This window comes from Amphiura filiformis, chromosome 1 (assembly GCF_039555335.1).
Source record: "Amphiura filiformis chromosome 1, Afil_fr2py, whole genome shotgun sequence".
Lineage (NCBI taxonomy): Eukaryota > Metazoa > Echinodermata > Ophiuroidea > Amphilepidida > Amphiuridae > Amphiura > Amphiura filiformis.
The window spans coordinates 62,075,998-62,090,267 of record NC_092628.1 but is presented as its reverse complement, the minus strand read 5'-3'; the positions used below and the strand labels follow the sequence as shown (position 1 = coordinate 62,090,267).

At 37.9% G+C, this 14,270-nt stretch overlaps 1 protein-coding gene across 1 annotated transcript; it reads left to right on the top strand.

Moving 5' to 3' along the window:
* The first annotated feature begins 5,706 nt into the window (after positions 1–5,706).
* LOC140150410 (uncharacterized) lies at positions 5,707–13,902 on the top strand. The gene is made up of 5 exons (XM_072172423.1): positions 5,707–5,940; positions 9,598–11,180; positions 11,670–11,889; positions 12,261–12,456; positions 13,097–13,902. The coding sequence occupies exons 2-5, from the start codon at positions 9,601–9,603 to the stop codon at positions 13,900–13,902; spliced, it is 2,802 nt and encodes a 933-aa protein (XP_072028524.1). The 5' UTR covers positions 5,707–5,940; positions 9,598–9,600.
* Positions 13,903–14,270: the final 368 nt, after the last annotated feature.

The window sequence follows — 14,270 nt, the reverse complement described above, 5'->3', positions numbered from 1 at the left end:
AAGCTTGTTCCTTCAAAACATTACTGCAAAAATATTAGATTTTTGCATCACTGTATATGGGCAGGACACTCTTCAGAGGAAGCCTACCTCCATGAATTCACAGGTACTACCAGAAGTGAATACAGGGTCATCATGGAAATTTCTCCGGACGGTAGCGACAACTCAAATGAAATTTAACAATGTACAGTTGCTGTAAATGGTAATGAAGTCCTTGATATTCAATAGCAACGAAATGGTTCTTAGAGTTCAAGAATGGAATGAGCGTCCTTGAAGATCATCCAGCGCTCGAAATAAGGCGCGTCCTTGCGTCAAATACCCGTGAAAGTAGGCGCGGACCCTTCAATTTCCTACGGTACGGGTCCGCGTGACCCGTAAAAGTTGAACCAAAGCAAAGAGCAGAAAATCATAGTTTTGTTGTTCCACTGGATAATCTGGTTCACATAATAGGTCCTGGTTCGCGTAATAGCTCCCTGGGTACACTTTCATTTTAGATTTCTATCAAGTTTTCAACCCTGGTTTTCAATTGTCTACAATATACGTGATCGCCGTAGCTAATTCTCTCTATTAAAATTTCAAAGCATGGGTTCTCGGCCGGACCCTTGAAAATTGGTGTGGACACTTGAAATTTCAAAGGCAAGGGTCCAGAGGACCCTTAGATTTTACTTCTTATTTAGAGGCCTGAGATCATCCAAGGTCCAAAAGACTTGCTGACGTCACCATTAATGATATACGGGCTGCTACAGTGACATTGGTAATAAATAAAGAATCAAACAAGAAAGATGAGATTCCATCACCTGGATTCCCCACCCCTAAGAAGATCATCACTCGGTTACATAGGTCAAGGTCTTCATCGCTGTTTTATGAGATTCAGGGAGAGTTTTGATGACAGATCATTTGCCAAATGAAAGTATAATAATAGGCGCATATCATACAATTTTGATAGCAAAATTGAGGCAAGCCATCAAGTGAAGAAGGTTGATGGTAGGAATGGGTCTGTTCTCGGATTGCGTCCTGTGCATCATTCTCAGTTTGTCAAGCTGCCATTCACGACAGAGAGGTCAGATAACTAAAACAACCATATTGTGGTCTAGGCATGGCCCCAGTTAGCGAAACATATTTTAGAATTTTAAGTCCTACCTTCATAATAACAGGTTTGATGGTGATCAATGCTGGTGAGCCTTCACTGAAGAATGGCTCATGGAGCAATCGGAAGACTTCCATTTAGATGACATAGAGTGTTTCAAGAAAAATTGAGATGGGTGTATTAAGGTATGCAATGACCATGTTCAAAAGTGAGATAGAAATAATTTGGCTAGTACTCTCTCAAGTACCTTGTTCTACGAACTTATTGACCGCCCCTCGTATGCCCACAAATATCCCAGAATAATAACATTTGTTTATGTGATCAAATCCAAATAATACCTGGCCACCAAGTGATGCAGTGGAAGCTCAGGAACCACCCATCTTGGCCATGTTGTGTTTTTGATGCACTACTTTCTATATCTGGTAACATTTTCAGTTTTTGGTTTTACGAATAAGCAAGTATCTCTTTGTTACCGAAAGCTCTCGTGTCTTCGTGTATCTTATCTGCTTTCTTAGGACGCTGGCCATGTGGGGGACATCATCTGCATCGGAACATCTGCCATTGTAATGCCTGTGTTGTGAATTTGATGTGTCTCAGCGTGGATCGGCTATAAGCGGAATTTATTTGTCTGTCTTTATTTGTTTGTCTTTATTGGTCTGTCTTTATTGGTCTGTCTTTATTGGTCTGTCTTTATTGGTCTGTCTTTATTGGTCTGTCTTTATTGGTCTGTCTTTATTGGTCTGTCTTTATTGATCTGTTTTTATTGGTCTGTCTTTATTGGTCTGTCTTTATTGGTCTGTCTTTATTGGTCTGTCTTTATTGGTCTGTTTTATTGGTCTGTCTTTATTGGTCTGTCTTTATTGGTCTGTCTTTATTGGTCTGTTTTATCTGTTTTATTGGTCTGTTTTATTGGTCTGTCTTTATTGGTCTGTCTTTATTGGTCTGTCTTTATTGGTCTGTTTTTATTGGTCTGTCTTTATTGGTCTGTCTTTATTGGTCTGTCTTTATTGGTCTGTTTTATTGGTCTGTCTTTATTGGTCTGTCTTTATTGGTCTGTCTTTATTGGTCTGTCTTTATTGGTCTGTTATATTGGTCTGTCTTTATTGGTCTGTCTTTATTGGTCTGTCTTTATTGGTCTGTTTTATTGGTCTGTCTTTATTGGTCTGTCTTTATTGGTCTGTCTTTATTGGTCTGTCTTTATTGGTCTGTTTTATTGGTCTGTTTTATTGGTCTGTCTTTATTGGTCTGTCTTTATTGGTCTGTCTTTATTGGTCTGTTTTATTGGTCTGTCTTTATTGGTCTGTCTTTATTGGTCTGGTCTGTCTTTATTGGTCTGTTTTATTGGTCTGTTTTATTGGTCTGTCTTTATTGGTCTGTCTTTATTGGTCTGTCTTTATTGGTCTGTTTTATTGGTATGTCTTTATTGGTCTGTCTTTATTGGTCATTTCTGCAGCTTTAACCTCGTCAATTATGTGCGTTCCGAAATGGCGGGAAAGCCGCCCCAGGTGTTGCTTCAGAATATGACATTTACATCACTACCCATTCTTGTAGTGGAAGGTGCGTATTGTAAGGTGCATTTTATTGCGAATTGGCTACCAATGATGAATGCTTGGTGGACTGTCCTATCTATATCCTCTTCAAAAAATAATCAGGAGGCATACTGTAAAACAATAGATTCAGAAAATGATTCAAAATTGTATAGTTTAACATCCCAAGATAAAATGAAACATGACTGGAAACAACCACAGCACTCACTATTAAAATATAAAATATAAAACTATAATATATGTAATATTATAATACTATAACACCTTGTATAATAGGCATGCGCACCGAGTAAAATGTTCTAAAACATTTGCAGGTTAGAAAAACTGTATAAAGGGTATATAACATGCTTCATAAAATTTTATGAACAGTTTTTGATGTTTTTGCAAACATGCATGCAAGCTTAAGAAATATTCTTTTAAACGTTTGCAAAAATTATTTTATAAGGACATTTTTTTCAACATTTTGAAACATTTTTTCACACAAGACGTTTTTCAAATGTTTTCATGACTTTTATATAACCCAACATTTAATGTTATCAATATTTTGCCCACATTTTAAAACATTTTATAAAACATTCTGTGTGTGCCCGGTATAAATAAAATAAATTTATGTAGCGCCTTTTTCCAGCTAGATCTTGAAGGATTCAAAGCGCTGTAATTTCGCTGCCATGGTGAATCATCACAATCAGATCGCATCAACTAAGCCAGTTGCAGCCGAACCTATCGCAGACTAATATTCTCTGCAGCTCCCCAAATTCCATTGGGTGAAGGAAGTTTTTGATAACCAAATAACTAATCACCGATTAAACAAACTTTATCACGAGGTTCGCCCTCGCAAATAATAAAGGAGACAAGTAGAAAAAGTGATCCCGCCTGGGAATCGAACCCAGGACCTCAGGTTTATTAAAGTCATAATGTACGATCTTATAATATGAATTTGGTAAATTTTTTTCAAACCTGATTTTTTGGCATATTTGTAATGTTTACACATGTCACAACTTGCACCTAAATGGAATCAGCCAAATGTGTTGTGTTTGTAGGTAAACAGAGCAAAGTTCGACATAAAGTCATAATTTTAAGAATTATGACTTTATGTCCTCCCATAGAACTGCGTGTTAAACGGCCAAAATAACAAGCAGTGTTTCTTTCACATTACCTCGTTATTTCAGCTCAAAATGGACAGAAACCATTCTCGATAATTATTACTAGTATTATTTCAGCATTTTGAGTACGGTATATAATGACAAATTTAAAATTTGAAGGAAATCGTACATTAAGCCTTTAAGGCACAGGTCTTGTAAACCTGAGGTCCTGGGTTTGATTCCCAGGCGGGATCACTTTTTCTACTTGTCTCCTTTATTATTTGCGAGGGCGAACCTCGTGATAAAGTTTGTTTAATCGATGATTAGTTATTTGGTTATCAAAAACTTCCTTCACCCAATGGAATTTGGGGAGCTGCACAGAATATTAGTTCCCGTCGATCATGCCACTGTTTTTACGAAATCACCGATTTTTTGAAAGCAGGAGGAAACTGGAGATCCTGGAGAAAACCTGCGAGAGCGAGCATGGAATCGGGATAACCCAAATGCACATATACAGTCGTTGGACACGACCGGGTCTTGAACCCGGGACCTCAGTGGTGCAAGTCGAGGGAACTACCACTGCGCCAACTCACTCTCCCAAACTCGCTCTACATAGTAAAAACTATTCTTTTTCTCAATTATTACAACAAGAAAAACATTTTGACACCATTTGATCAAAATCGGATACATTTTCCGTGTTTGACCCATGTTGAGTCCAAATTTCAACCTTTGACCTTTTTGCTAATAACTCCAGACTGATTGGTAGTAGTAGGTAGGTCAAACTATATATTTTCTAAATAATCATTTCTGTAAAACTTCTATAACATTTATAACTGTCCGTTCCTGCATCAATGTTTCCAATAAACTTTGCGTCTTATGCCTGTATTCAGTCATTGAATCAATTTCTGTGTTGTGTCATGTATATTATAAAGTCTGATTTATGTTCCCACATAACCAATGTTCATTGCCTACAAGCCTATAGCCTACAGTAGTGAATCATAAGAAAATAAAATACTTTTCCGACCTACCGGCCCACCCCAAAAATCTCACTGGGAGGCAATCAAACTATTTTGTTTTTGGCCTTATTGAATGCTTTAGGAACACTTATACAGATAAATAAGTTTACTAGTAGATCAAGGATCACTTTTTTAAAAGGGCTGAACCCCCCCCTCCCCATCAATTTCGTGGCACGAAATTGTGATGCGATCAAGCAAAATCAGTCGGACCTCGGAAATATTAAATTTAGATTTTCTTATATGATAGTAAAAATCATTTACAAAGCTGCATTGAGCAGAAAACCCCATTAAAATTGAGCAACCAGGAGTTTCCAAAACAAAAGGAAACAAAAGGAAATATTACCTTTGTTTGGCTATTATCTCAAAATCAATATTTCCGAGTTCCGACGGATTTTAATTGATCGCATGTTCGGCATCACATATTTATCACTTCTCTATCAACCCCTATCAACATAAAACCTTCTTTCCTAATATAACTACCATTTACACATCATGTTGGAAACTTGCATATTTTAACCATTTTAGGCCAAATGTTGCCCTAAAATAGCCCAAAAATGTCTATACACTTTTTAAATATAGTCCAAATAAACTCGGATTTCTTTTTATTATGTAGAAACACCGCAAGTGTATTTAAAACTGCACGAAAATGCCACATTGATGTACTCCGATACGCTTGTAAATCAAAATATTTTTCGTCATATTTGGCTATGAGCTCATTAATTATTCATGAGCTAATTTGCATATAATTTTCATATAATTATTAAACTTGTTTTTCTAAAAGCTCAAAGTCCAAGCCTGCCAATCCAATGGTATGCCACTTATTGGTTTTTACCCAACCAATAACACTACAACGCAGTACGAATAAAACAGCTCCCTCCCTCGTCAATTCATGAAAATCATCGTGTTTAATCGCCCCAGGATATAATGAGATTTCATGAGCACATCATTCCGACGGGAATTCCCCGCATTTATTTTTAGAATTCCAGGATATGCTCACAATGATAGCCAGCTAGTGATGCTCACGCAATAACATTACAAACGACAGACATAGACGTTTTTAACTGGGCAAATCAGAAATGACATTTATCGGGATCACACTGTGATCGGGATGATATTTTCGTTATTGATATTACCCTATTCTAACGTCGGTGACAGCTAAAAAGAGCGAACCACGTATAGCTTCTTCACTATTATTACTCGTAGCTGATTTCGTAAGTTACCAATTATTATTATTGTTGTCTATTGTATGTTATCAAGTTTTATGTTCAATTATCCTCATGCATTTTGTGGCAAAGTGAGATTGACTTTGAATAGTTGCTTGCACTTCATGTTAATACTTTGATGTCAGAATTATCATGTAGACGAGTTGGTTGACCTATACAATGTGTCGAAAGCTCCAAGAATGTAAATAAATATACAACTAACTGTTCCTGCTATACGTCTGTGTTATGAACATTCATGACAATAAAAATGTAACAAATACCAAGTCAAGGCCAGCAAATGTTATGGGTGTGTGTGTAGGGGGTGTATTTACTTGCGACAAATTTTGATGGAGGCAATCTCGCCTAAAATTCCATACGTATTTCCTTTCCTTTCTACATTACTACTTAGCTACCACAATATTAATATTGTTTTAATGAGGCAAGGACGTGCACATGCAAATTAAAGTGTGCATAATGCCGGGGCATAATGTTTATGTGCAGCAGCGCAACGGTAATTGACCTATTGAATCACACCACTCCACGCCATACATAAATTCTGCCAGTCACATTTCCCCAATATGAAATTTTTTAAAGTAAAATTTCAATTTTAATTTCACTTCATTAAAGTTTGGCGGAGGCGGGGTTCGAACTCACGGCGGCGGACTGCTTTGGACACACTATAAACCCATCAGCGCCTTAGACCACTCGGCTACTTGTCTTGTTGGAATTCATTTGGAACTTATTCGAAGATATAATCGCAACTTCAACATAGGCCTACCACGTGACAAGCAAAGGCAGAAAACGTACCATATTTTGGAATTATATTTCAAATAAAACATTTATGTGTATTATTAGCGCTCAATTGTGGTTAACTGCGTGTTTTATACAAAAAAATCAACGATAAGCATGATAACTGGGCGTCTATATGGACAATACATTATATCGATTTTGACACGTGCTTGTGTCTCAGTACATTTCCATGGTCAGTAAAATACTATAGAGAAAAACCTACCATTTTTCTTGTATACACGTTCGATGTTTTTATCAATTACATAAAAAATCCATTTTAGACCCCAAATGTTTCTTCGGGAAATAAAAGATTAGAATACCATAAAAACGAAACAGTAATCTTTTGCCGGGTCTAATGTTATTTATACATAGATTTTTTAACGTTTTTCTATCCTTATTCTTGCTCAATTAAAAAATATTTTGGCGTATATAAAATTTAAATAAAATTCTCTGCTTCATAAACGACCTCAAATATGCCACAATTGGGTATCATGAATAGTTATATATGATGTGCAGTTAATATTCATATTTTCTTTTATACAGAGGATGCTTCAGTTTTGACAGGAAAAATATTTTCTTGAAAACCCTCTCACTCGGTTATTTCAAAACAGTAACCACGCTTCCCTAGAATGTGCAATAATTTAGCATTAAAATTTTTCTTATTCTAACAGCAAGCGTTTCTAGAATGAATTATGGCGAAATGTGGTGTGCTATTGAATCATGAATATGCTGAATACCAATTCCCAGGATCTGCTCAAGAAATAATACATTAGTCTCCATAGCAGCCAGTTTGGTTCTGCTCCCTCCACACAAGGGAGCGTAGCCAAACTGGCTGCGGAGGAGACTAATTACACATGCACGTCTAGTCTTCTCAGCAACCAGTATGGATCCGCTCCCTCCACACAAACACGGAACCAAACTCTCTGTTGTGGAGTCTAATACGCGTCTGATATTTTACTACCGTTGACGTGTCATGAGAGTCATGAACTTGGACTGTGATGCGTAGGTTACCATAATCTGTATAATAAAGTATGTTTATTTTTTTTTAACATCGTTATTTTTGTCGTGTGAATTATGTTGTTATTGTTAGCTGTCGGTTGTTAGGAGGTATAGGCGTACCGGTATTACCTGAGACTAACACTACTTCATGTATATAGCCTCAGTGTATTACTATATCGTAGTACATTAGTATGATATATACACTATGGGTAAAGAAAATATAGTACTGTTAATTACTTTGATTGTTGCCTACATAAAACCTTTAATACGATAGATTTGTGGCAAATTCCATGTACATTGAGACAATAAACCAAAACCTCTTTCAGAATAATTATACCAAGGGTGTAAATTGGTAAATGCTGTTCCACGTCTGATAGAATTCCAACCTAGGGTGGATCCGATAATTTACCTTTCATCCAACTGTAGTGGACATCAATTTCATATACTGGAGTTTTAGTTATATATTCTATCTTTATTCTGAAAAAGACTCTTTCAATTCTTAAGGGGTGGGGTATGAACGTTTGGACAGTATTTATTTTGGGACATTAGAGCACATCAGACATATCGAATTGCATTCTGAATACGAAGAATGTCATTCTGAATAATTTTGATTTTTTGAAATTCGCAATTTAATACACATTTATGGCAAATCATTAAAAATTGATATTTAACAGTACTTGAAGTAAACTTTATAAATCTAAATATTTATACTTAAAGTGTATGTAGGTGGGATGAAAAGCCGACGATCAATTTAAAATTTTGACCTTTCGTATTGAAGATATGGATTTTTTTTCCCAAAACTCAAAAAAAAAATTAGGTCTTTTTGGGAATAAAATCCATATCTTCAATATGAAAGGTCAAAATTTTCAATTGACCGTCGGCTTTTCCTCCTGCTACATACACTTTAAGAATATATCATTAGATTTATATAATTTACTTCGAGGACTGTTATATATCAAAATTTGAAAAATATCAAATTTTTATAATTTGTCATAAAATTTGTATTATATTGTGATTTTCAAAAAATGAAAATTATTAGATATCAGAAAGACATGCTTCGTATTCAGAATGCGATTCGATAGGTCTGAGGTGCTCTCATGTCCCACTACTCAGTACAAATGACCATACGGGGACGTGCCGCAAATATGGGTAGCATTTTCAGCCTTCTGGTATATCAATGACCCCTTTTTCAAAGCCTATTTTGGTATATGAATGGGTCCTTTTTCAAAATTTTCTCAATTTTTTCGGAAAACCGCCCAATTTTTCCGTGATCTAGCCGAAATTTTCAAAATTTTCCCAAAATTTTGGGAAAATTTGTAAAAACTAAGACAATTTTGGTTAAATTTGGCCGAAAATTTTGACTTTTGGTATATAAATGGGTCCAAATTTTTAGAAAAATTGGTATATTTATGGGTCCACTTCCAAAATCTCAGCGGCACGTCCCTACCAAAACCAAACTTGAGTACCCCCCGGGTGTGCTATGAACTTGGGACCACCCTTTCTTGGGTTAATTTTCATTCAGTAAGATATTATTAGATTGATTCCTAATACTGGACATGAGGTAATGAGTAAAAGTGAAACTGGAGGAAATACAGGGGCGATTTCTTTAAGACATTTGATAGTTATAATAAGAAGATAGTTATGATAATCCCAATACAGTTTAGATTTATCCGATGAAGTTCTTCCATCATTTTGCCTACTGAGGTTCGGATGCCAGTATGAAAAAGCAGACGAGCAAGTTCAATTTGCAGAATCTGAACCTCTTTGGGAGAACAATGCAAGTGCATTGCAAGGTCAACCGAAGTTAAATAGGAATGAAGTAAAATATAATTGAAATCCACTCTGTATAATTACAACAAATATTGATTTTCTTTGCAGATAATGGCTACCGACATACCCGAAGCAGGGGCTAAATCAAGAGCTCCCAGTCGTCTTCAAAAGGTACATGCATCCTTCACTAATTTACAGGCTGCAACTAATCGAGAACAGGTGGAATTGCTCCTCAAGCCATTTACGATTGAAAGGTGGTCTGAGAATGAGAACACTGTTGTCAGCAATGATGTCAAGAAATCAGTCAATATTGACTTTATAGGTCTTGAGGAACAACGTAGCGGTGTGCAAATGATGCGTGATCTTTGTCGGCTGTGGTGCAGAAGTAACCGTTCGTCTGTCCCGGCAAAGGGAGCAATGCCGCCTACCGAAGACCATCAAAATTCTTCTTCAACATCCGGGTGGCTTGAATTCCGACAATATGATGGTGACAATAGTCGAGTAAAGAAGGCAGACGCGGTCCACGTACTGACCATGAAAAGTATATCATTCGGTGCATTCAAAGATCAGTACACATTTGTTAATCACGCCTGCATTGGACAAAGTACGCACACGCTTCAAGCAAAGTTTGAACATGATCTTAGAAGCCTTAGTGTGGTTCTTCATGAAAGAGGGACGGACATTGTGAAGAAGGTAGAGATGGGTTACTACGATTTGGAAGCATATGTGATTGTTGATGTACTTCTTGATGGATTCCGCATATTTCTGCCATTGCTTTATCCACCAAAATTGTATAGCTCAGAGCTAAAAGAACATATGCCCTATGTGGTGCATCCACAAATCGTAACAGAAGGCATATTGTGGAATCGCGACATATCGGTCTCAGATTCGACTTGTAATGCCGACACTATTGGCAAATGTTCTGTAGTGTGTCTGGAGTATCGTAAAGCAGCAAATACTCGAGGCTCCAATATCGAAGAATCTCCGTTGTGGCCTCTCTACACACGTCTACAACGGAACGGTTTTAGTGTATATTTTTCAGCTATCAATGGCGTTCAACATCAGCCTCTAACATGGAAACCAGACCATAACGCCTTACAAGACTTTGATACTTTGTATGCCATGGAATCACTTTTATCACGAGGTTCCAAGTTTCTAGATAGATGCACCCCAGGACTGATGAAGCTTATTTCTCAAGCTCCACCAAACCTTATTGCCTCTGCAATAACGGATGTCGCTCATGTTTGGCTTGAAGATGATCGATTTTGTAATTTAGAGGAGGCTTTGAACACAGAGCTCGTCACACTTCAAAGCGTATCTGAAAATGATAGCACAGCAGAAGAACTCCCACCACATTACGTCAACATCCGTCGTGTTGTCGTAACACCAACACGGATCATATTTCTTCGAGCTGAAACGGTCGTACAAAACCGGACAGTACGAGAATACGGTGCCGATCGATTTCTACGCGTGGCATTCCGAGATGAAGATTACTGCAAGCTCATGTCTCCTGTCCCCCGTTTCATGACGAAGATCACGGACCGTATTAAGAGTGTGCTAAAACACGGTATTCGAGTTGGGTCTAGATGCTACGAATTCCTTGCCTGCTCTAATAGCCAACTTAGAGACCACGGGTGTTGGTTCTTTGTTCCAGATGGGACTCAGAAGACCAGAATTAAGTCCGTCAGAAGGTAAGGTAGTAAACTGTGAAACGGCCAAAACACATTGACAAGTCGTAAAATATGAGACTTAAAAAGAGCTTTGTCAGACTTTGAGGCCGTTTGGTTTTTCTTTCAGATCATGGCCCACAGAATTGCATAACATATTGTTTGATGCTTAAAAGGTTTCTGCACAATTAAAAGTGTATTATAGTCAATACTTGCATAAAGTAAATTAAAAATATTTGTATCGCCACCACTCCTTATTAACGGATTTTAACCTCTCCTTCCTGCTCGAAGCCGTTCGATTGTAATGTAATATATGCAATTAAACATCTGTGTCAAACAAGAACCCATGTAGATTCTTGTTTACCAGGCACTCTTTCAAATCAATCATAACGGTAAAGATATGCGCTAGCAACCATGTAATATTTTGTTGTAACACCGTAAAGTATCAAAAATTATATTATGCTATCGTCTAATTACATTTTTTTAACTCCTTGTAATTCCTTTCGGTTCAAGATGGATGGGTGACCTATCAGAGGAACGATGCGTAGCATCTTATGTGGCTCGTATGGGACAATTTTTCTCTTCATCTAAAGACACAAAAAGGAGTGTGGAAGATTTAAACGTGCAAGAAATTGCAGATGTTGAAACCCCATACAGAACACCTCGTGGAACCCTCAGCAAATACTGCTTCTCGGATGGTGTTGGGACAATATCGCAGGATTTAGCAGCAGACGTAGGTTTTGCAGTAAATTCTTGACTTTTTTTGTCTGCGTTTTTTATATCCAGTCAACAGCTCGAAATAATATTTCACAACGCGAACATTGCCATATACCAGGCACCCTATCAAATCAATCATAACGGTAAGGTCTGCTAGGAACCATGCAATTTTGTGTATAAGACCGTGGTGTTTGTTTTTCACTCAGCTGCCAATGCTATTCGCTTGTAAATAGGCCAAGCTTAATTTGAGATCGATAAAATGGTAGTTCAGGTTAAGACCCAATTGGTCGTAGGAATACAACTTTTCACTGTGGTTAGTATCACAATACCACTGAATTCTAATAGCCGCTTGCATTGACTAGATTTGTTTACTCTCAAATGCCACAGGTATCAAAAGCATTGGACATGGAAAGCACACCATCAGCCTTCCAGATCAGATACGCTGGATGCAAAGGAGTGGTATCAACCTGGCCACACCCTACTGACTCTAACGGCAAGACCAAGGTGATGCAAATACGACCAAGCATGAAGAAATTCGAGTCGAAGCATAAAAGCTTAGAAGTTATGGCTACAACACACCCAGGTAAGAATTACAGAGAACGATATCTTACATTAAGTTTAGACTGTAGTATTTCAGATCTGAAATGGTTCGATTTGGTGTGGAAATGTCGAAAACTTTGCAGAAAAGATAGCAGCAAAACATCTGATTGGGTATTGAAACAAAGACAAGTTTTTCTTTGAACTTATGATACTCTGAATTAGAGGTTAATGACGGAATATAATTCATTTGTACTGCAATTGACAAACATTAATGCACGGGCCTTTTAATATTCTACTAGATCAATGCATGACCTTGAAGGGGGAGTATATTGTGTCTGGAAAAAATGAAAGGTCAATTATAAGTCATTAACCTCGTTCATGAACATCGTAGAACCGTCGTTGTTATCAAGATAGCTGGTTATCAAAATTTACCAAATCAAAAGTAAAATGAAAATCCATCGTTGGCGGCCCAGAATAGCTCACCCGTAATTAAATGACCAAGACAGCGCTTCGTCACGCAGTAACACGCGAACGGAAATTGCGTCGTGTATTGGCAAAGTCAATGCACCAAAAGCACTTATCAAAGATCCGCTGCCATTGGCTTATTGCCTCGTGAATATTAATACCGTTTACAAACACTCTTAACGATATTAACAGCTGGATGTTTTCATTTTGCTTTTCAGGGCAGTTGTTTCTTAATCGTCAAGTCATCACTTTGCTTTCTCAGTTGGGCATACGGGACGAAGAATTTATCCAGAGGCAGGACCAAATGCTCTATCGGTTGGCAGAAATGTTTCTAGACGAAGACCGTGCACTAGAAGCTCTGTTACGTGCACAACCACGTGTTAGATTTACCCAACTCAAAGCTGCCGGTTTCTCCCTGACGTCAGATCCTCATTTCCGGGAAATACTCCATGCAGTACATGCAACCAGGCTGGATGAATTACTTCGGCGCACGCGGATTGAGATCGACATATCGGAAGGAAGGATCATGATGGGGATAATGGATGAAACAAGAACTTTGGAATATGGACAGGTATTTGTACAATATTCGAATAAGATCCATGACGAGAAGAAGGAGAGTACAATCGTTAGTGGAGATGTTATGGTAACCAAGAATCCGTGTTTCCATCCGGGAGATGTACGCAAGTTTCAAGCAGTTGATGTAGAAGCCCTTCACCACTGCGTTGATTGCATTGTATTCCCGTCGAAAGGAAAACGACCACATCCAAATGAGATATCAGGCTCAGATTTAGATGGTGACATGTATTTCGTTACATGGGCTCCAGGATTTCAAATATTAAACAATCAGGAAGCCATGGATTACACCAGCCAGCCGAAGAAGAAGCTGAACAGAGAGGTAACAGAAGAAGACATACAAGAATTTGTTGCCAACTACATCAGCAGTGATCAATTGGGATTGATTGCCAACGCACACCTTGCTAATGCCGACATTCAAAAGAAGGCATTTTCTCTAAGGTCTGCTTAGAGCTCGCAGGCCTTCACTCCATAGCTGTCGATTTCCCCAAAACAGGAAAGGCAGCTGATATGAAACCAGAGCATCGTCCTAGCAGATATCCAGATTACATGATGAAAGTAGACAAGCCACATTATTGGTCAAAAAAGGTCCTTGGTAGTTTGTTTCGTCAATGTCAAGCTCTTGAAACCACTGCCTCATCAGTCACAACTACACCGCCAACAACACAACCTGATCTTATCTTGGATCATCCAAGGAAACAAGGCTTCATGGAAGTTGCAGTAACCGAAAGGGACGCCTACAATTCTAAGCTGAAATCCATCATGAATTTGTACGGCATAAAGACGGAAGGTGAAATTGTCTCCGGATGCTTAACCCAG

Bases quoted from the DNA above. Each gene is read 5' to 3' on its own strand.
- LOC140150410 (XM_072172423.1), top strand. From the start codon at position 9,601: ATGGCTACCGACATACCCGAAGCAGGGGCTAAATCAAGAGCTCCCAGT. The intron at 11,890-12,260 runs GTAGGTTTTGCA...CAAATGCCACAG, and splicing joins CGCAGGATTTAGCAGCAGAC to GTATCAAAAGCATTGGACAT. The intron at 12,457-13,096 runs GTAAGAATTACA...TTTGCTTTTCAG, and splicing joins TATGGCTACAACACACCCAG to GGCAGTTGTTTCTTAATCGT.